At 56.1% G+C, this 19,717-nt stretch overlaps 1 protein-coding gene across 2 annotated transcripts in view; it reads left to right on the plus strand.

Moving 5' to 3' along the window:
* PPL (periplakin) overlaps positions 1-19,717 on the plus strand; it is a 56,037-nt gene that overhangs the window by 26,521 nt on the left and 9,799 nt on the right. For both annotated transcript variants that reach the window (XM_066382673.1, XM_066382672.1), the window contains exons 2-17: positions 169-268; positions 7,937-8,091; positions 9,233-9,353; positions 9,918-10,031; positions 10,118-10,159; positions 11,235-11,396; positions 11,499-11,606; positions 12,768-12,863; positions 14,143-14,265; positions 14,407-14,553; positions 15,144-15,295; positions 16,145-16,242; positions 16,455-16,612; positions 17,472-17,650; positions 17,734-17,872; positions 18,892-19,085. In XM_066382673.1, coding sequence (XP_066238770.1) covers positions 169-268; positions 7,937-8,091; positions 9,233-9,353; positions 9,918-10,031; positions 10,118-10,159; positions 11,235-11,396; positions 11,499-11,606; positions 12,768-12,863; positions 14,143-14,265; positions 14,407-14,553; positions 15,144-15,295; positions 16,145-16,242; positions 16,455-16,612; positions 17,472-17,650; positions 17,734-17,872; positions 18,892-19,085 — 2,088 coding nt within the window. The remainder of the gene's footprint in view (positions 1-168; positions 269-7,936; positions 8,092-9,232; positions 9,354-9,917; positions 10,032-10,117; positions 10,160-11,234; positions 11,397-11,498; positions 11,607-12,767; positions 12,864-14,142; positions 14,266-14,406; positions 14,554-15,143; positions 15,296-16,144; positions 16,243-16,454; positions 16,613-17,471; positions 17,651-17,733; positions 17,873-18,891; positions 19,086-19,717) is intronic.

Genomic DNA, 19,717 nt, shown 5'->3' on the forward strand with positions numbered 1-19,717 from the left:
GGCTTGTTCCTGGGGCTTCAGTGACTTCACCCTGGGGAGCAGCCAAGCTCCACCTGCGGCTCCCTGGGCAGCGGCTGCTCAGAGCCTGAGCCTGGGGACAGCCCGGGGGGCCCAGGGCCCTGGTGGGGACACGGTCCCTCAGCTCACCTCCTCCCCTCCTGCCCGCAGCATCTCGAACAAGGAGCTGTCAGAGCTGATCGACCAGCTGCAGAAGAATGCCGACCAGGTGGAGAAGAACATCGTGGATACGGAGGCCAAGATGCAGAGTGTGAGTGCCCCCCACCCACCCGGGTGCCCTCCTGAGCCTCCAGTCCCTCTCTGACCAGGGGCTTGTCGGACCCAGAGGTTTCCACCTACGGTCATTCTGCCCACTAGGGGACCTGGGACCACCTTCAAAGGCATTTTTAGCTGTCACAACTGGGGGATGCTACTAAACACTCTATAATGCACAGGATGTCCCCCGCTGAGCGATTCCGCCTCAAATGTTAACAGTGCCAAGGTAGGAAAACTGAGGAACCTCGTAATGGCTGTTAGCACCAGCCCACCAGCCCAGGTACTAAGTTCCTGCAGCTTCTGGGTCCTGGAAGAAAACCACTGGCTCAGGAAGATCCTTTTTGCCATTTACTGTGTGACCTTGGGCCAGTCACCTTATGTCTCTGATCATGTGATTGCATCTGAAAGGGTCAGCATGATCGTCCCTGTCACCCAAACTGCTGTAAAGAGACAATGAGATTGCCTGACCAGGCGGTGGTGCAGTAGATAGAGCGTTGGACTGAGATGCGGAAGGACCCAGGTTCGAGACCCCGAGGTCGCCAGCTTGAGCGTGGGCTCATCTGGTTTGAGCAAAAATTCACCAGCTTGGAACCAAGGTCGCTGGCTTGAGCAAGGGGTTACTCGGTCTGCTGAAGGCCCACAGTCAAGGCACATATGAGAAAGCAATCAATGAACAACTAAGGTGTCGCAATGCGCAATGAAAAACTAATGATTGATGCTTCTCATCTCTCTGTTCCTGTCTGTCTGTCCCTGTCTATCCCTCACTCTGACTCTCTGTCTCTGTAAAAAAAAAAAAAAAAAAGAGAGAGACAATGAGATTGTGCAGCTGTAGCACAGGGCTCATCAATATCATCGTTCTTACCTCTCATACGACCACGGCCATCACTCAGACTCACAGGATCCTCCTCCTTTTTCAGAGAAGAGAGACCAAGTAGCTGGGAGAATCACTTTCCCTCTCTGTGCCTCAGTTTCCTTTTCCTCTCTGTAACGTGGGGATAACCACAGCCCTGAGTTACAGGTGCTCCTAAGGATTCTGTACCACGTGGGACTCTGGAACTGCGCTCAGACTGTGAGCTGCCACGGTGAAATCTCCACCAGCCCAGCGCAGTTAGGTTTATACCCATTTTATAGTCAGAGAAACTGAGGTTCAGAGAGGGCAGGGTAACTGGTCGGTGACAGAGCTGGCCCCAGAAGCATCCCAGCGGTGGGATTGCCACATTTAGCCAGTAAAAATATAGGGTATCCGGTTACATTTGAGTCTCAGAGCAAATAAAAAAATGTTTTTGGTATAAATATGTTTCATGTACTATTTGGGAAATATTTATAGTACAGAATTTATTGTTGTTTATCTGAAATTCAAATTTAACTGGCAGGTCTGTATTTCATCTGCCTTCTACCCAGGGGGCGACTAAGAGGAGTGGGGGACTGCAGGTGGGCAGCTCACAGGGGAGTTCAAGGTCTGGCCGGTCCTAGAGCTGTCCCCAGGGCAGCCGTGGCTTCTCCTCCCTCTGACCACCCATGTGTCCACCGACCCAAGGGCCAGTCCCAGGCAACCCAGGGACCAGAGGGACTGGGTGGGCCGGGGGTGGCACAGCTGGCAGCGAGATATAGGGGCCGGAAAGGTGAGTGGGAAGTCTGCGCCCTGCCTGGTACCTTCCCCTCCCCACCTCTCCCCTCCTCTTCCTTCCCTCCCACCTCTCCCCTCCTCTCCCCTCCCCTCCTCTCCCTTCCCTCCTCTCCCCTCCTCTCCCTTCTCTCCCCTCCCCTCCTCTCCCCTCCTCTCCTCTTCCTTCCCTCCCCTCCTCTCCCCTCCTCTCCTGTCCCTTCTCTCCTCTCCCCTCCTCTCCCTTCTCTCCTCTCCCCTCCTCTCCCTCCTCTCCTCTCCCCTCCTCTCCCTTCTCTCCTCTCCCCTCCTCTCCCTTCTCTCCCCTCCCCTCCTCTCCCCTCCCCTCCTCTCCCTTCTCTTCTCTCCCCTCCTCTCCCCTCCTCTCCCTCCTCTCCTCTCCCCTCCTCTCCCTTCTCTCCTCTCCCCTCCTCTCCCTTCTCTCCTCTCCCCTCCTCTCCCTTCTCTCCCCTCCCCTCCTCTCCCCTCCCCTCCTCTCCCTTCTCTTCTCTCCCCTCCTCTCCCCTCCCCTCCTCTCCCCTCCCCTCCTCTCCCTTCTCTTCTCTCCCCTCCTCTCCCCTCCTCTCCCTTCCCTCCTCTCCCCTCCCTCCTCTCCCCTCCCCTCCTCTCCCCTCCCCTCCTCTCCCTTCTCTTCTCTCCCCTCCTCTCCCCTCCTCTCCCCTCCCCTCCTCTCCTTTCTCTTCTCTCCCCTCCTCTCCCCTCCCCTCCTCTCCCCTCCCCTCCTCTCCCTTCTCTTCTCTCCCCTCCTCTCCCTTCCCTCCTCTCCCCTCCCCTCCTCTCCCCTCCCCTCCTCTCCCCTCCCCTCCTCTCCCTTCTCTTCTCTCCCCTCCTCTCCCTCCTCTCCCCTCCCCTCCTCTCCCCTCCGCTCCTCTCCCTTCCCTCCCACCTCTCCCCTCCTCTCCCCTCCTCTCTTCTCCCCTCCCCTCCTCTCCTTCCCTCCCACCTCTCCCCTCCTCTCCCTTCCCCTCCTCTCCCTTCCCTCCCACCTCTCCCCTCCTCTCCCCTTCCCTCCTCTCCCTTCCCTTCCACCTCTCCCCTCCTCTCCCCTTCCCTCCTCTCCCTTCCCTTCCACCTCTCCCCTCCTCTCCCCTTCCCTCCTCTCCCTTCCCTTCCACCTCTCCCCTCCCCTCCCCTCCCCTCCCCTCTTCTCCCCTCCCCTCCCCTCCCCTCCCCTCTTCTCCCCTCCTTCCTTGCCCACACCTGCCGGGTCCACCTCCACCTCCGCCTCCGCCTCTCCCGCCTCAGTGCCAGCCCCTTTTCCCTCCAGGCTGCACCCTCCTACCAGCTCCGCTTGCAACATTGCACTCCTCTTTTATCATGCTGCTGTCATGGTGTGTTCTTCCTAAAATGAAAACAGCTTTTTGGGTGTGTCCTTTTTTTCTCCTAATAAAAGTAATATGTGTCCTTTATGGACATTTCAGAACTGATAAACAAGTATAAGGAAGCAAATTAAAATCATGCATAATTCCACCACCAGAGAGATCTATCAGCTATTAACATTTTAGTGTATCTGACCTTTCCTCAGGTGTGTGTGTGTGTGTGTGTGTGTGTGTGTGTGTGTGTGTGTAAATAGGGTCTCACTATCTCGGTTTATTTGCTTAGAGTAATGACTCAAAACTAATGACAATGTATTTGGAAGATAATTTTGAACTGTTGTTTAACTTTGAACAAACTTGAAAAAAGATACCATGTTTTGAAGATTGTATGTGCTAGGTTATGGCTGGCTGGCTCAGTGGATAGAGCGTCATCTTGTGTGCCAAGGTCACAGGTTCGATCCCCAGTCAGGACACATATGAGAAGCAACTTATGAATGCACAACTAAATGGGAGTGAGCAACTAAACTAGGGAGAACAGAGAATTGATGCTTCTCCCCCTCTCTCCCTCCCCCTCTGTCCCTCCTCCCTCTCCTCCTCCCCCTCTGTCCCTCCTCCCTCTCTCCCTTCCCCTCTGTCCTTCCTCCCTCTCTTCCCTCCCCCTCTGTCCCTCCTCCCTCTCTCCCTCCCCCTCTGTCCCTCTTCCCTCTCTTCCCTCCCCCTCTGTCCTTCCTCCCTCTCTCCCTCCCCCTCTGTCCCTCTTCCCTTTCTCCCTCTTCTCTGTCCCTCCTCCCTCTCTCCCTCCCCCTCTGTTCCTCCTCCCTCTCTCCCTTCCCCTCTGTCCTTCCTCCCTCTCTCCCTTCCCCTTTGTCCCTCCTCCCTCTCTTCCCTCCCCCTCTGTCCTTCCTCCCTCTCTCCCTTCCCCTTTGTCCCTCCTCCCTCTCTTCCCTCCCCCTCTGTCCCTCCTCCCTCTCTTCCCTCCCCCTCTGTCCTTCCTCCCTCTCTCCCTCCCCCTCTGTCCCTCTTCTCTCTCTCCTTCCCCCTCTGTCCCTCTTCTCTCTCTCCCTCCCCCTCTGTCCCTCCTCCCTCTCTCCCTCCCCCTCTGTCCTTCCTCCCTCTCTCCCTCCCCCTCTGTCCCTCTTCTCTCTCTCCCTTCCCCTCTGTTCCTCCTCCCTCTCTCCCCCTCTGTCCCTCCTTCTTCTCTCCCTCCCCCTCTGTCCCTCCTCTCTCTCTCCCTTCCCCTCTGTCCCTCCTTCTTCTCTCCCTTCTCCTCTGTCCCTCCTCCCTCTCTCCCTCTGTCCCTCCTCCCTCTGTTCCTCCCCCTCCCCCTCCCCCTCTGTCCCTCCTCCCTCTCTCCCTCTCCTTCTGTCCCTCCTCCCTCTCTGCCTCCCCCTCTGTCCCTCCTCCCTCTCTCCCACCCCCACTCTCCCTCCTTCTCTCCCTCCCCCTCTGTCCCTCCTCCCTCTGTTCCTCCCCCCTCTCCCTCCCCCTCTGTCCCTCCTCTCTCTCTCCCCTCCCCTGTGTCCCTCCTCCCTCTCTCCCACCCCCACTCTCCCTCCCCCTCACTCCCACTCCCTCTCTCCCACCTCTACCCCCTTTCCTCTCTCTCTCTCAAATCAATAGGAAAATTAAATAATAATAATAAAAAAAGAGTGCGCGGACTAATTTTTTCTGTCTTCTCTTTCTGTCTTTTTGCAGAAGGAAACATTATTATTGATTGTATTAGCCTGAAGTTCTGTGGAATTTCCCTATTTTTTACTGAAGTGAGATGGGCATAACAAAAAATAACCATTTTGACTGAATACTTCAGTGACAGGCAGCATGCTGCAGTGCGGTGCCGCCACCACCTCTGTCTAGTTCCAAGGCAGTTTTGTCCCCCATGGGGAAGCCCTACACGCATTGGCAGTCACTCCTCCCAGCCCCTGGTAGTCACTAATGTGCTACACCTATTCTGAATATTTCCTATAAACAGGATCATTCAGTGTGTGGACTTTTGTGTTTATCCAATTTTTTAAAAATATTTTAATTTTTTTTTATTTATTTATTTTTTTACAGAGACAGAGTCAGAGAGAGGGATAGATAGGGACAGACAGACAGGAACGGAAAGAGATGAGAAGTATCAATCATTAGTTTTTCATTGCAACATCTTAGTTGTTCATTGATTGCTTTCTCATATGTGCCTTGACCGTGGGCCTTCAGCAGACTGAGTAACCCCTTGCTCGAACCAGTGACCTTGGGTCCAAGCTGGTGAGCTTTGCTCAAACCAGATGAACCTGTGCTCAAGCTGGCGACCTCAGGGTCTCGAACCTGGGTCCTCCGCATCCCAGTCTGACGCTTTATCCACTGTGCCACCGCCTGGTCAGGCTATCCAAAAAAAAATTTTTTTTAAAGACTTTATTTATTCTATTTTTAGAGAGGAGATATATATATATATATATATATATATATATATATATATATATATATATAGAGAGAGAGAGAGAGAGAGAGAGAGAGAGAGAGAGAGGAGGAGCAGGAAGCATCAACTCCCATATGTGCCTTGACCAGGCAAGCCCAGGGTTTCGAACCGGCGACCTCAGCGTTCCAGGTTGATGCTCTATCCCATTGTGCCACCACAGGTCAGGCAGGCTATCCAAATTTTTAAGATTGCATGGACTACAGCCAGATCCCTGTCACCACCTGGAGTCCACTGTGACGTCCACTGGTTGGCTCTGTCACCCACCTGTCCTTCACTGTATGTGGAATGTATTAGATATATCAGTGTAACTTGTATAAGGCATGTAGGAAGCATCCAAAGAGTTCAGCCCCTGAGCTTTGCCATCAGCAGGCACCCACGTAACCACTGCGAAGGTCGAGGTAGGAAACGTTTCCCAGAAAGCTCCCTTGTGACCTTTCTTAGCAATGTCCCCAGAGGTAACGGCCGGCCGCGCCCACTCTCTCGCCATCTCAGCTCGGCCTCACTCTGAACTCTTGGACACCCACAAGGCCTCTCGCAGCTAGAAGTTCCTTTCTCATCTTGATTAGCATGTTTTGAGAGGGCTTGCTTGAATTAGGTAATGATTAATTTACTTCCTCCTTTTGTGAAATTAATCTCTGACACTATAACTGCTCAGAAGAGCTTCAGATCAGCTGGTGATGAGGGAGCAGATAAAATTCCACGCAAGCCTAGAACCATGATGTGTTGTTGTTTTTTAACTGGCTGGGGAGATGGCCCAGTCCCCTTGGCCTTCTGTCGCCTGGGCCTCGCCTCCAAGCCCCGCTGGCCTCTGGCCCTCCTGGAGTTGACCAGGAAAGAGAGCTCGGACACCATTTCTTCTGAAAGGAAGTTATGTCTTGATTCTGTACTGTCACCTCCGTGTACTCCTTTTTTCTTTGGCTGTTTCTTCCATTCTTTCTTCTCCTTTTGTAATAGCTTTATCGAGGCTTATTTTACATGTCAGAAAGTGCTTCCACTTCAAGCATACCGTGCAAAGAGTCTGAGTCACTTCACCGCGTGGTACAGCCGTGTCCCTCATTGGTTTCCGGCCTCCAGTAGGGTCTCTTGTGCCCACTGACTGTCGGTCCCCGCGCCCGTCCAGCCCCTGACTCCGCCCACCTCGGTTCTGTCTCTACGGACCAGTTGACTCGGGACAGTTCACATAAATGGATCCCTACATGACGTAGCCCTTTGTGCCTGGCTTGTCTCACTCTGCTTCATCTCCGAGGCTCTTCCGTGACAGTGTATCAGGAGTCCCTGCGTGAGATTCCTCAGTCCACTGTCACGCCTCTTCTGAAGCAAGTATTTTTCTTATTCCCATTGCAGAGATGGGGACCCTGAGACCCAGCAAGGGGTGGGCCTGGCCCCCTGTAGGAGCCTGTGTTACACTCAGTCTGTCCTCAGCCCAGTCACTGACTTGTCATCGCCACCCCTGCCGGCCTGGGGTCTCCGAGGCCTGGCACAGTGCCCAGCCATCTTCATAAGTGTTGATTTAAGTGCATTAACGGGCTGTGTTTAGAAACCTGCTACCCTGACTGCCAGGTCGTTGTTCTTCCCAAGACGAGCAAGACCCTGGACTCAGCGGCTTAACTGGTTGTTCCTCCCAGATGTCCACGCACTTCGTTCATTCTCGCCATGTCCCAGTGAGGGCCACCCTCAGCTCTCACCTGCGCGCTGTCACCGTTGCTGCCTGCCCTCTCCGCTTGCGCCTTCTCCCCGCGGCGCCCCACGAGGCATCTCTTTTAAGGATAGGCGGGGTCGTGTCACCCCCACCCACAGAGCCATTCTGTGCTCAGGTTCCTGTCAGAGCTTCGATCACAGCTCGCCCTTTCGTACCTCAGGGCCTTTGCACAGGTTCTGCCTAGAACACTTTCCCCTTTCAGCCTTCATTCTGACCTTGTGTCACCACCTCAGAGGGGCCTCACTGACCCCCGGAGCTAAGCAGGTCCCCCTCGTTCCACCTCTGGTGTGTCTCCTTGGTAAACACCGACTTGTACAGACTTGCAACGACCTTTGTGAGGCTCATCCGTTGACATGCCTTTCTGGTGGTCCCCCCACTGAGCTGGGCTGCATCCTGGAGCCCCGCGCGACTAGGCGTTTGGGCTCTGTTAGCTGAGTGGCGGGAGGAGAGGATGCACAGGGCCGGGGAGTCCCCTGTGGCCCCTCTGCTCCCATCCCTCCCGTCCCTCCCGTCCCTGCATCATCCACTGAGTCCCTGTCCGATGTCTTCCCTCCCTGTGACCCTCGCAGGACCTGGCCCGGCTGCAGGAGGGCCGGCAGCCTGAGCACCGGGACCTGACCCTGCAGAAGGTATCGGACTCGGAGAAGCTGCTGTACGTGCTGGAGGCGGACACGGCCATCGCCAAGCACATGAAGCATCCCCAGGGGGACATGATCGCCGAGGAGTAGGTCGCTTCTGCTTCAGGTTCCAAGGGGGCCGCTCCGGGCCGGGGCAGGCAGGCCGCAGCCCACTCGGCACTCAGGAGACGCGTCAGGGTTTCTTGAGGGTGACCTCGATGCCGGGGCCGGGCCTTACACTTCGTTAGTCTCGTGACAACCCATCTTGCAGTTGTGGAGACAACTCAGAGTACTGGTGTTCCCTGTTCTGGTCACAGTGTGACCCCGGCTTCCCGACTACTGTGCTTGTCTGGGGAGGGACCGTGTGTTTAGGGGGAGAACTGCACCATTTAATGTCACCATAGTCATGCTGTGAGGGAGGCATGTTCCCGGTATTTTCTGATGTTTGTGTTGATGCGCATAGGGAGGCTCAGAGAGGTGCGGCGCCTAGCCCAGAGTCACACAGCTTCCTGACCTCTGGGCTTTTGAACATGCTTTCCCTCCTGGCTTCCTACTCGGGGCTCTTCTCATAGCTGTGATGTGGATAAATAGGCATCCAGGCCAGCAGGGACAAGGGTCTCTCAGTGCCCCATAGGTCCCTGTGCTTGTTCCTGTCATGCCCCACACTACTCCCATGGCCCGTGCTAGATCGTGGGCTCCAGAGAGCAGTGGACCTGCCTGTTTATTCCAGAAGCTTCTATGGTTTAGGGCAGTGGTCCCCAACCTTTTTTGGGCCACGGGCCGGTTTAATGTCAGAAAATATTTTCATGAACTGGCCTTTAGGCTGGGACGGATGAATGTATCACATGACCAAGACAAACGTCAAGAGTGAGTCTTAGACAGATGTAACAGAGGGAATCTGGTCATTTTTAAAAAATAAAACATTGTTCAGGCTTAAATATAAATAAAACGGAAATCATGTAAATTATTTATTCTTTTTCTGCAGACCGGTACCAAATGGCCCACGGACCGGTACCGGTCCGCGTCCCGGGGGTTGGGGACCACTGGTTTTGGGCACACAGTAGGCCCTGGGGAAGCGTTAATGGGAGGAGGATGAAGGAAAGGGGACAGGAGGAAGGAGCGAGTGTTTGTCTGGAACCCAAGGGCCCCCCTGTCACCCTGTCCTTCCAGGACACTGGACACAAAGTCGTGGTTGGGGGCCCCTGCCGACTAGCCCGCTAACCAGGCCTGGCCCCTCTCCCCACTCAGCATCCGCCAGCTGAAGGAGCGCGTGGCTCACCTCCGTGGGAAGCACAAGCAGATCTACAACCTGGCGGTGAAGGGGGTGGACCCGCCGGTCAACTGGGAGGCGCTGGTGGAAGAGAAGCTGGTACGGCCCAGACTCAGCCCGGAGGGGCCGTGTGTGTCGGGGAGAACCCCACCGTTTAATGTCACCACCGCCATGCCGGGAGGGAGTCACGTCCCGACGTTTTCTGATGTGTGTGTCGATGAGAATTGCGAGGCTCAGAGAGGTGCAGTGCCTCGCCCAGAGTCCCGCAGCAGAAGCGACAGAGATTGGGACCCTCCGGGACCCTCCAGGGATTGCCCTCCAGCCCTTTCTCCTGGGGGTCCTGGCAGGCTGGCAGATTTCTAGCCAGCCACTGTCCTTCCCGTGCCCCCCTCACCAGCCCATCTCCACTGTGGAGAGGTGCGCCCGCGGGAGCCCGGGCCAGCGCACCCCCTGGCTGAGCCGTCTGCCAAATGGACCCGGTGACCAGGGGAGCCTCTGAGGGTGCTGTCAGATTAAATGAGAGGACGTGTGTAGATAAAGGTGTCAACCTCTCCCTAGCTCCCTCACGGGGCCACTTCACTCACCCTTGGCTGGCCCTGTGAGGTGGAGTCCCCGGCCCCTGGCCCACACCCTGCATGCCTTGTCTGTGTCCTGCCCTCCCAGGACAAGCTGAGCAGCCAGGGCTTCGGGACAGACCTGCCGCTGGTGGACCACCAGGTGGAGCAGCACAACATCTTCCACAACGAGGTCAAGGCCATCGGGCCCCACCTGGCCAAGGTGGGCGCCGGCGGCAGAGGGGACCTGGGAAAGGAGCGGCTCACACTGCACCCCACCCTAACCCCTGTCGTTGGCTCTGTCCGCAGGAGCAGAACAGTGAACTCCAGGCCAAGTACCAGAAGCTGCTGGTGAGAACGCGGTGGGAGGGGCTGGGACAGGAAGCGTGTGCAGTAACATTTCAAACAGAACGGAGGGAGGTGACGTGGGAAGAGATGGTACCCGTGCCCCTGCCTGAGAGGTGCCCAGTCGCCCTGTGCTCACGGAAAACCCCAGGAGATCCCATTTGTCTGTTGGGAGGCAGCCTCTCCTCCAGTTTGCTTTGCTTCTTATTTCTTTATTAAGCACCTGCTCTGTGCCAACTATGATGCCATGTACTTTATAAACAAAAGTTTTCTATTTCCCTTTTCAAAACCTTTAAAGAACAAAAAACCGTTAAAGGACGCATTCTTTTAAAACCACACAAGTGACGCATAAATGCTGTCTTATTGCAGACATTTCAAACACCTCAGATATGGGGATGAGGGAGTTAGAGCACAGCCATTAGCAGGCTCTGGGGCCAGGCTGCTGGCACTCCTGGCCAGTGGGGAGACCTTGAATGAGCTACTGGAGTCTCGGTTTCCTTATCTGTAAAGTGGGGTTACTGTGAGTCCCCGCCTCACTGGATTGCTTTGCAGATGGCAGTAGTTAATGTTGGAGAAGACCTTAGCACGGTTTGGGCTCACGGCGACCCCATGTGTGGGTTAACTGCTGCTCTCATGTGCAGAGCAGGATGCAGCTGTCCCCTCTCCTTCCCCGTCCTCCCTGCGCGCCCCACCTCTTCTCAGATGTTAAAGCCCTGGCAGTTTGCTGCTGCTCTCTAGCCCTCTATGTGATGATCTGGAGTTGCTCGTGTTTATTGAACACCAGCTATGTGCCGGACTTTGTGCCCTACGAGATCAGGGTTGTCATCGTCCCCATTGTGCCGATGAGTAAACAGAGGCTTCGCAAAAATGTCAGTTCCATGAAGGTTCTGCCTGTTTTGTTCGCTGCGGTATCTGCAGCGCCTGGAGCAATGCCCGGCACTTAGCGGGCGCTCAGTAAATGTTTGCTGAATGAATGAGTGAGTTTTGGAGGGTCAGTGACTCAGCCGAGGGGGGTTCGGCTAAGCGCCAGCTGGACGCGGTAGGTGTGGAGGGAGGCCTCAGTGCTGTCCCCCACCCCCAGGCGGCGTCGCAGGCACGGCAGCAGCACCTGAGCTCGCTGCAGGACTACATGCAGCGCTGCACCAACGAGCTGTACTGGCTGGACCAGCAGGCCAAGGGCCGCATGCAGTACGACTGGAGTGACCGCAACCTTGACTACCCCAGCCGCCGGCGCCAGTACGAGGTGGGTGCCGGGGCCTCAGGGGAGGGGTGGGGGCCCAGGAGGGAGCACGGTGCTGCCAGGCTGAACGCTGAGCCCCTCGCTGTCCTGCCCTGACCACTGCAGAACTTCATCAACCGGAACCTGGAGGTCAAAGAGGAGAGAATCAATAAACTGCACAGCGAGGGAGACAAGCTGCTAGCCACTGAGCACCCTGGGAGGAACTCCATTGAGGTGTGTGTGCCCACGGAAGGGCTGCCTCCTCCGGGGTGACTCCAGGACAGCCCCTGCTGTGGGCCGCTTGGACTTGGGCAGCCCTCAAGGTGGGGGAAGGGTCCTGCATCCTGTGTCTGTCTGTCTCTCCACTCGGCCGTCTCATCTTGCTCTAACCCCGTCTCCTTTCACTGTCTTGGTTCTTTGCCACGTCCTGCTCTCAGCCCCGGACTTCTGAGGCCTACATGGTGCCCGTATCAGGGTCCGGGGGGCTGCCATCACAAAGGAGCACGACCTGGGTGGCTTAAACAGCAGAAACCGGTCCTCTGCTGGTGCTGGAGGACAGAAGTGTAAACTCAAGGTGTTGGCAGGCTCGTCCCGCTGAGGGCTCTAGGGGAGGGTTTCTCCTTGCCCCCTGCCCACTTCCAGTAGTCGCCGGCAATGCTCAGCATTCCTTGGCTTGGGGCTGCATCACTACCAATGACGCCTCTGTCTTCACATGGCCTCGCCCCTATGTCCTCTTCTTAAAGATTTTATTTATTCATTTTAGAGAGAGAAAGAGATAGAGAGAAAGAGAAGGGAGGGAGGAGCAGGAAGCATCAACTCCCATATGTGCCTTGACCAGGGAAGCCCAGGGTTTTGAACCAGCGACCTCAGCATTTCCAGGTCAATGCTTTTACCCACTGCGCCACCGCAGGTCAGGCTATGTCCTCTTCTTATAAGGACACCAGCCATTGGACTTAGGGTCCACCCTAAATCCTGGATGATTTTATCCTGAGATTCTCAATCAATTACTCTGTAAAGACCCAATTTCCAAATCAGGTCACATTCTGAGCTCTGGATGGACACGAATTTGGGGTGAGGGGATATGATTCGACTCCCTACAGTGCGTTTGTGACAACTTTTCTAAAGCACCATGCTGTCTAGGCAGACTGAGCCCCTGCTCGTCCCTAGTGCAGTGTGCAGCCCAAGTACCTTATGCGGCTGCCCTGCTTGGCTCCCTAACATGACCCCTTTCGCCTCCTTCCACCCCTGAGGAGGAGCTGGCTGCCTCTGTGGGAGCCACAGCCCTGCAGATGCGCTCTACCCACCCTTCTCTGGCCCAGTCCCCCCGTGCCTCTTTGGGTGTCCCAGGCACCTGCCGGCAGTGACCTCCCCCCTGCCCCCCACTTCTCCTGGCAGGCTCACATGGAGGCTGTGCATGCAGATTGGAAGGAGTATCTGAACCTGCTCATCTGCGAGGAGAGCCACTTGAAGTACATGGAAGACTACCACCAGGTAGCTCCCGGCCCCGGGGCCCCACTGGTGGGAGCGCTCGGGGCCTGCCTCGCTCACTTCCGGCCGTGGCGCTGCTCCCTCCAGGAGCCAGGAGCCCGGCAGGGCGGCCGTCCCGGGCCTCCCACTGCCCACACTGGAGTACACGGGTGTGCCTCGAGCTTGCCCGGCCCTTGTCAGTCTCCCCTGGGGGCCAGGGCTGAGGGAGTGAACTCGCCAGGTCAATGTGAGGACCAGGAGTGAATGTGTGGGTTTTCATTTTGGTAAAATATCTATGAAATTTGCCATTTTGGCTATTTTTAAGCATACAGTCCAGTGGCTTCCCTTATAGTCACATTGTGGTACAACCATCACCACTGTCTTTCCAAAACCTTTTCATCGCCCCAAATAGGAACTCTGAACCCACTAAACAATAATTCCCCATCCCTCCCTCCCTGGCCCCTGGTAACCTCTGATCTATTTCTGTCTCTTTGGATTCGCCTAGTCTAGGTATTTCATTATAAGTGGAATCACATGCTTTGTGGTCTTTTGTGGCTTCTTTCACTGAACATGTTTTCGAGGTTCATCCACATTGTAGCAAGAATCAGAATTTCGTTCCTTTTCATGGCCAGACATTCCATTGCACAGATAGGCCACATTGTGCTTCTCTGTTCATCTGCTGATGGATACTGGTTATTTCATAGGAATGTGTTTTGTTTCTGTTTTTTTTAACAAGAGCTGCAGGTGACTCTCATGATTGAGTGGTTTGGGGACAGTTGGATTCAGATGGCACTTCTGTAACTCATGGTTCTATAACTCATGGTCAGCTGTGAGCTTCACAAGGATCTCAAAGTGCCATTTGTGGCTGCCACCCAGGGACAGCTGACAATGAGTGATTCCAGAATTGATGGACTGAAGAATGGGCGAGAGAATTTTCTAGAACAGAGTGGGGAGGCTTGTCTTCCATGTATCAAAAACGAAAGTATAGCATTAAGTCAGGGTGTCCCTGGCACAAAGAGGAATGAAATTTGAGAGAACACAAAGCTTACTGGTGGTACATGACAATTAATGTTATAGAGGTGGTGTCAAGTGGACTGGTGGGAGGGGACCTGGCTTCTTCCCTGTGAGGCCCTCTAGGAAGTCAAGATGGGGGAGGGGGCTGTCCCCAAGCAGCAGAGCCAGTGGACTCAGGGTGAGGGAGAGGCCCAGCCACGACTGGATTCGCACTTGAAGCCACAGCCAGGAGTAGCCCAGGTGTCCTAGTGGTTTCATGTTCATAATTGGGCCACCTGGTCTCCCCCAGTTCCACAAAGACTTGAAGGATGCCCAGGACCTGCTGCGCAAGGTGGATTCTGACCTGAACCAGAAATACAACCCTGACTTCAAGGACCGATACCAGATTGAGTTGCTGCTGCGGGAGCTGGATGTGAGTGATGGTCCCAGAGAGTGACTCTGTGTCCCCTCCCTGCCCCCTGCCCCGAGCAAGCCCCTCCACAGCTCCCACCTACTGCCGGCCCCCACCGCACGGGGGAGGCCGGGGTCTCACCAGAGCATCCCCTGTGTTCAGGACCAGGAAAAGGCTCTGGACAAGTATGAGCACGTGGTGCAGGGGCTGCAGAAGCGAGGGCAGCAGGTGGTGCCCCTCAAGTACCGCCGGGAGACGCCACTCAAGCCCATCCCGGTCGAGGCACTCTGTGACTTTGACGGTGACCAGGTAAGCTGCTGTCCCGATGCCCCGTGCAGGACAGGCTCAAATCTGCTTCTTTTTGTGTCGCTGAAAGGTCTTAGGGGTGACATGACTGAATGGAGGGCCTCCAACATTTTCAGGAACCTGTGCTCATCTCTGTCATTGGGGTCACTCTCTGTCGGCCTTCTCCCATCCAGGGAGCTGCCCTGGCCTTCTATGTAATCAGCTTAGCAACCCCAGTCATTCCAGCAGGAGTCCCAGGGAGGGTTCTCATTGGCCCGTTTTAAGTCATGTCTAGCCTAAACCAATCACTGTGGTGGGGAGGGATGATGCCATTCTCTCATTGGCCAGGCCCGAGTCACATGTCCACACTGAGTAGTGAAGGTCTGGGAATGGAGAAGGCAGAGACCACACAGACTGGGAATAGCAGCGTGGGGAAGATGTTCCCCAGTCCTTCCCAACTAGGGCATGACATCTTGGGAAAGATCTGCGAGATGGCCTAAACCTCCCCAGGTGCCAGAGTTGGGAGGCAGGGGCAAGATGACTTCTGGGCTCCCAGGCCACCGGCCAAGGCAGGTCCCTCCATACCTTCTCACTGTGTGGCCTGCCCATGCCAGGGCCTGATCTCCAGGGGCTACAGCTACACCCTACAGAAGAACAACGGGGAGAGCTGGGACCTCACTGACAGCGCGGGAAACAAGCTGACCGCCCCAGCCGTCTGCTTCATGATTCCCCCCACTGACCCCGAGGCCCTGGCTCTGGTCGACAGGTACGGGCAAAGGAGGGAACCCCCTGGGCCCCGCAGACCTGTTCACAGACCTGGTAACACCCCCACACCTGCACATACTTGGAGGCTCAAGTGGACAGGGCGGAGCCTGGTGGCTGGGCTGACTTGCTGTGTGTGAATGTCCATCTGTGGGCACAGTTCAGTGAGCAGTTTCTCTGCAAGTGCCTCTGGGCCTCTGCACATGCTGTTTTCTCTACCTGGATACCTACTCACTGCCTGGTCAGCTCAAGTCTCTTGGCTGAAGACTCAGTTCCAGGGTCACCTCTTCTGTGAAGTCTGCCCTGACTGCTCTTCTACTCTGACTCCAGGAGAAGAGCTGCTGGCTCCCGCTCCCACGTCCTGCTCTATGTCAGGGTGCTTTGTGTGCGTGTCAGTCTCATGGGCAGTGGCTCCCCGAGCAGACAGGCTTACTGGCTCCAGGGTCTCGGTCAGTAGCTGGTGCAGAGTAAGGACCCACTTGTTGAATGCATGAATGGTTCTAGGAATGCCTTCATTGATTCATTCAATTATTTCTTGAGCACCTGTGTATGCTCTGTCAGGGGTAACATCTTAGTAGGGAAAACAAAGGAACAAACAAGATGATTTTAGGTAGCAAGACTTGCTATGAAGAAAGAGAGAGAAAGGAGGGAAGCAAGGAAAGGGCCCGCCTGAGCCAAGGCAGACCAGCGTCTCAGCAAACCTTGCATACATGTCGTGATTCAACTTTTGAAAGCATTCTGATGAGCCGCCTGACTCCTCTGGGCTGTTGGCCCAGCCGGAGTCCAGGGTCTTGCGTCTGTGGGTGGAGGGGCAGTAAGCTGCCCTGGGTTCCCAGCCCGTTTGTGCCCACAGCCTGGGCAGCCAGTACCGGAGCGTGCGGCAGAAGGCAGCCGGGAGCAGGAGTGCACTCCAGCAGCGGCACGAGATGCTTCAGGCAGAGAACCCTGGAGGTGGGTGCCAGGGCCACTGCCCAGGTCTGGGGGCGTGGACAGGGAGGAGGCACTGGACCCATGGTCTGTGCTGTGAACGGGACAGCGTGGGTCAGGCATGGCTGGGGTGGGGGAAGGCTGGGCCAGCCCTGGAGGTCCCAACTGGACTCTTAGACCCCCTCCCTGGGACTCACGCTCCCAGTCGCCCCCTGACTCTGATTTTCCTCCATCAGATGCCTCTGACCTGCAGGGGCGGCAGCTGCTGGCAGGCTTGGACAAGGTGGCCAGCGACTTAGACCGGCAGGAGAAGGCCATTACGGGCATCCTGAGGCCACCGTTGGAACAAGGGCGGGCTGTACAGGACAGTGCCGAGCGGGCTAAAGACCTCAAGGTACCACCAGGCTGGGGGCGCAGGCTGGGCCCCTGGGCTCTCTGGGGCCCCAGCTCAAGGTCTCATCCCCATGGGGTCTTGGTGCTCAGCAGGGGCCATCTGCCCTGTGTAACAAGAATTCCTGAGTGGTGGGGAGGGAGCTGCACTAGGCCAAAGATCAGGGAGGTACCCTGCTCCAGTCACATCCCCGGGAGAGGCCTGGTCGGGCTCGTCCTGCCTCTGCACAGTGCATCACTTGAGCAGCTCAGCGCCAAGCCAAGCAAGAGGCCGTAGTGCCACGTGGTCGGTGCCAACAGCACCCACTGCCCCCCTCTTTCACACAGTCTCAGGTGCCCTCCGTGGTGGGGTGATCATTCTTGGTTTACAGAGGAGGAACTGGGCTTGGGTGACCCCTTGATGTGGCCTCACATCGCGGCTGGTCGGGGCCAAGTCAAGGCCCAGAGGATGCCTGGTCCGGGGTGGGAGCAGAGGCCAGGCCCCACCACATTCTTCCCTAAGCTGCTTGGAGTTGTGGGCCCCCAGCTGTAAACAGGGAGAGAAAAAGTACCTCCCTCATAGGGTTGCCCCCAGAGATGAATGAAATCAGCATGTGTGGTGCTTGGAAGAGTGAGTCCTGGGTAACTGCCTGTGCACTCACACCCTTGGGAGGCACCGTCCCCAGCTTGAGTCCCCAGGATGCTCAGTATAAATGCAGACTCCAGACTGCCCCCACCCCGTCAGGCTCCCGGGGAGGGTCCAGGCCTCTGCATTTCCATCAGAGCTGCCCCCAACAGCCTCCCCTGCTCCCTGAAGCTTGCAGGTCACTGGGGGTAGGGGGCCACCCAACTGTGGCCAATAGGAGGGCCCCTGGTCTCCACAGAACATCACCAACGAGCTGCTGCGGATTGAGCCTGAGAAGGCACGCAGCACAGCCGAGTGCGAGGCCTTCGTGCAGGCCCTTCCGGGCAGTGGCAGCGTGCCCTTGCTAAAGAACCGGGTGGAGGACACCAACCGCAGATACGACCGCCTGGTGCAGCTGCTGGACTTGGCCCAGGAGAAGTGGGTGGCAGGCGGGCAGCAGGGAGGTCGGGTGGGGTCAAGGGGCCAGGCAGGCACTCCCCTCACTCCTGACCCGTCGTCAGGGTCGACATTGCCAACCGCCTGGAGAAGAGCCTGCAGCAGGGCTGGGAGGTGCTAGCCACATATGAGAACCAGCTGACCCACGAAGACACGGTGCCCGAGAACAGCCGTGCCCTGGACAGCAAGAGGCAGGAGCTGGCGGTGAGTCTGGGGACCCTCGGCCATGGGAGCCTTTCTGCCAGGCGCTCCCACCCAGCAGCCCTGGACAGATGAGAGGACGGAGGCCCGACGCCCGGGGCAGGTTTGGATATCTGCAGTGTGCCCAACTGGGAGTTGTAAATGGAGGCACGTGGCACAAATCCCAGCTGCGTGTGGGGTTTGGGTAGCTCGTGAAAATCAGGTGCTAGTATTTTAAAATCAAACATATGCATTAGCCCCTTCCCCCAAGATTTCCAGCTCTCTGGAGCAGCTGCCCCCAAACCCCGGCACTGCCTGCCTGACCATTATAGGTATTCAAGTCTGTGAGCCCGAGGGAAGCCCTTAGTCACACACCAATGCACAAAATCCTGACCTTACCTCAGAACCCAGGAAATGGGCTCTGAGAGCAAAGCCTTCACCAAGGCCTGGAGGCTGGAGAGCAGCTGCTCATTCCAGTCCTGGGTGTGGCATCGCAGGGCATGTGCTCCCAGCCCCAGGGCTTTTATTTTTTTTAAGTGAGAGGAGGGAATATCGAAAGACTCCTGCATGGGTCCCGACCGGGATCCACCCAGCAACCCCAGAGACTGATGCTGGTATCAACCAAGTTATCCTCAGCGCCAGGGGCCGATATTCGAACCAGTCTAGCCACTGGCTGCAGAGGGGAAGAGTGACAGAAGGGGGAGGGGGAGAGAGAGAGAAGCAGATGGCCACTTCTCATGTGTGACCTCACCAAGGATCAAACCTGGGATCTCTGCATACTGGGCCGCTGCTCTATCCACTGCCAACCAGCCAAGGCTGCACAGAGTTTTTCTGGGGTTTGTTCATTGTAACAAAATGGAACATTGCAGAAATGGCCACCAAATCTGAGGAGAAACTCAGGCAAGGCCTCAGTCCTTTCCCATGCCCAGGCTTACCACCACCTCCCCCAAAGCAGGTGACCCCAAACACCTGGGGCAGTGCTGCCTTGGCCCCTGGGTGCCCCGACCACAGCAGTGCCCGCTGTCTGCCTCCCCACCCCGTAGGCCGTGGCCTCCAAGCTGCAGGCCCAGAAGTCCCTCCTCAGTGAGGTGGAGCAGAACCTGCAGGCCGCCAAGCAGTGCTCCAGCGCCCTGGCCAGCCGCTTCCAGGAGCACTGCCCCGACCTGGAGCGCCAGGAGGCAGAGGTGCACAAGCTGGGCCAGCGCTTCGACAACCTCCGCCAGCAGGCTGAGCTCAGGTGAGGGGCGGAGGGCGGCCTTAGCTCAGCTAGTCTGCCTTGAGGCCACTGAAGGCCATTTCCTAAATCATTTCTGCTTTATGGAAAAAGCAATATATATAAAAGTAAAACAGTGATTAGAATAACCAGCCTCCTTCCCCCAAGGTAAGTAAGCATTGCTACCAATTTCTTATGCATCCTTCCAAAAAGGTGTTCTGTACAAACTGGGTAGATGAATGACACAAATGACATGTCATGTACACTGTATTTTGCTGTTTTCCTGTTGTATGTTCTGTCAGCCTCACGAGCCAGTAAGTGTTCCCTCCTCTTCTCCTGGAAGAGTTTGTATAGAACTGGTATTACTTCCTTAAATGCTTGCTAGAATTCACAAGTGAGGCTGTCTGGCCCTGCAATATTTTATTTTATTTTTTAGCGAGCAAGAAAGAGAGGCAGGAAGGGAAAGAGATGAGAAATTATCAACTTGTAGTTGTGTCACTTTAGTTGTTCATTGATTGCTTCTCATATGTGCCTTGACCAGGGGGGCTCAAACTGAGCCAATGAGCCCTTGCCTAAGCCAGCAATCTTGGGCTCAAGCCAGCCACCATCGGATCACGTCTATGATCCCACACTCCAGCTGGTGACCCTGCGCTCAA

The sequence above is a fragment of the Saccopteryx leptura genome, chromosome 4 (genome assembly GCF_036850995.1).
Source record: "Saccopteryx leptura isolate mSacLep1 chromosome 4, mSacLep1_pri_phased_curated, whole genome shotgun sequence".
NCBI lineage: Eukaryota > Metazoa > Chordata > Mammalia > Chiroptera > Emballonuridae > Saccopteryx > Saccopteryx leptura.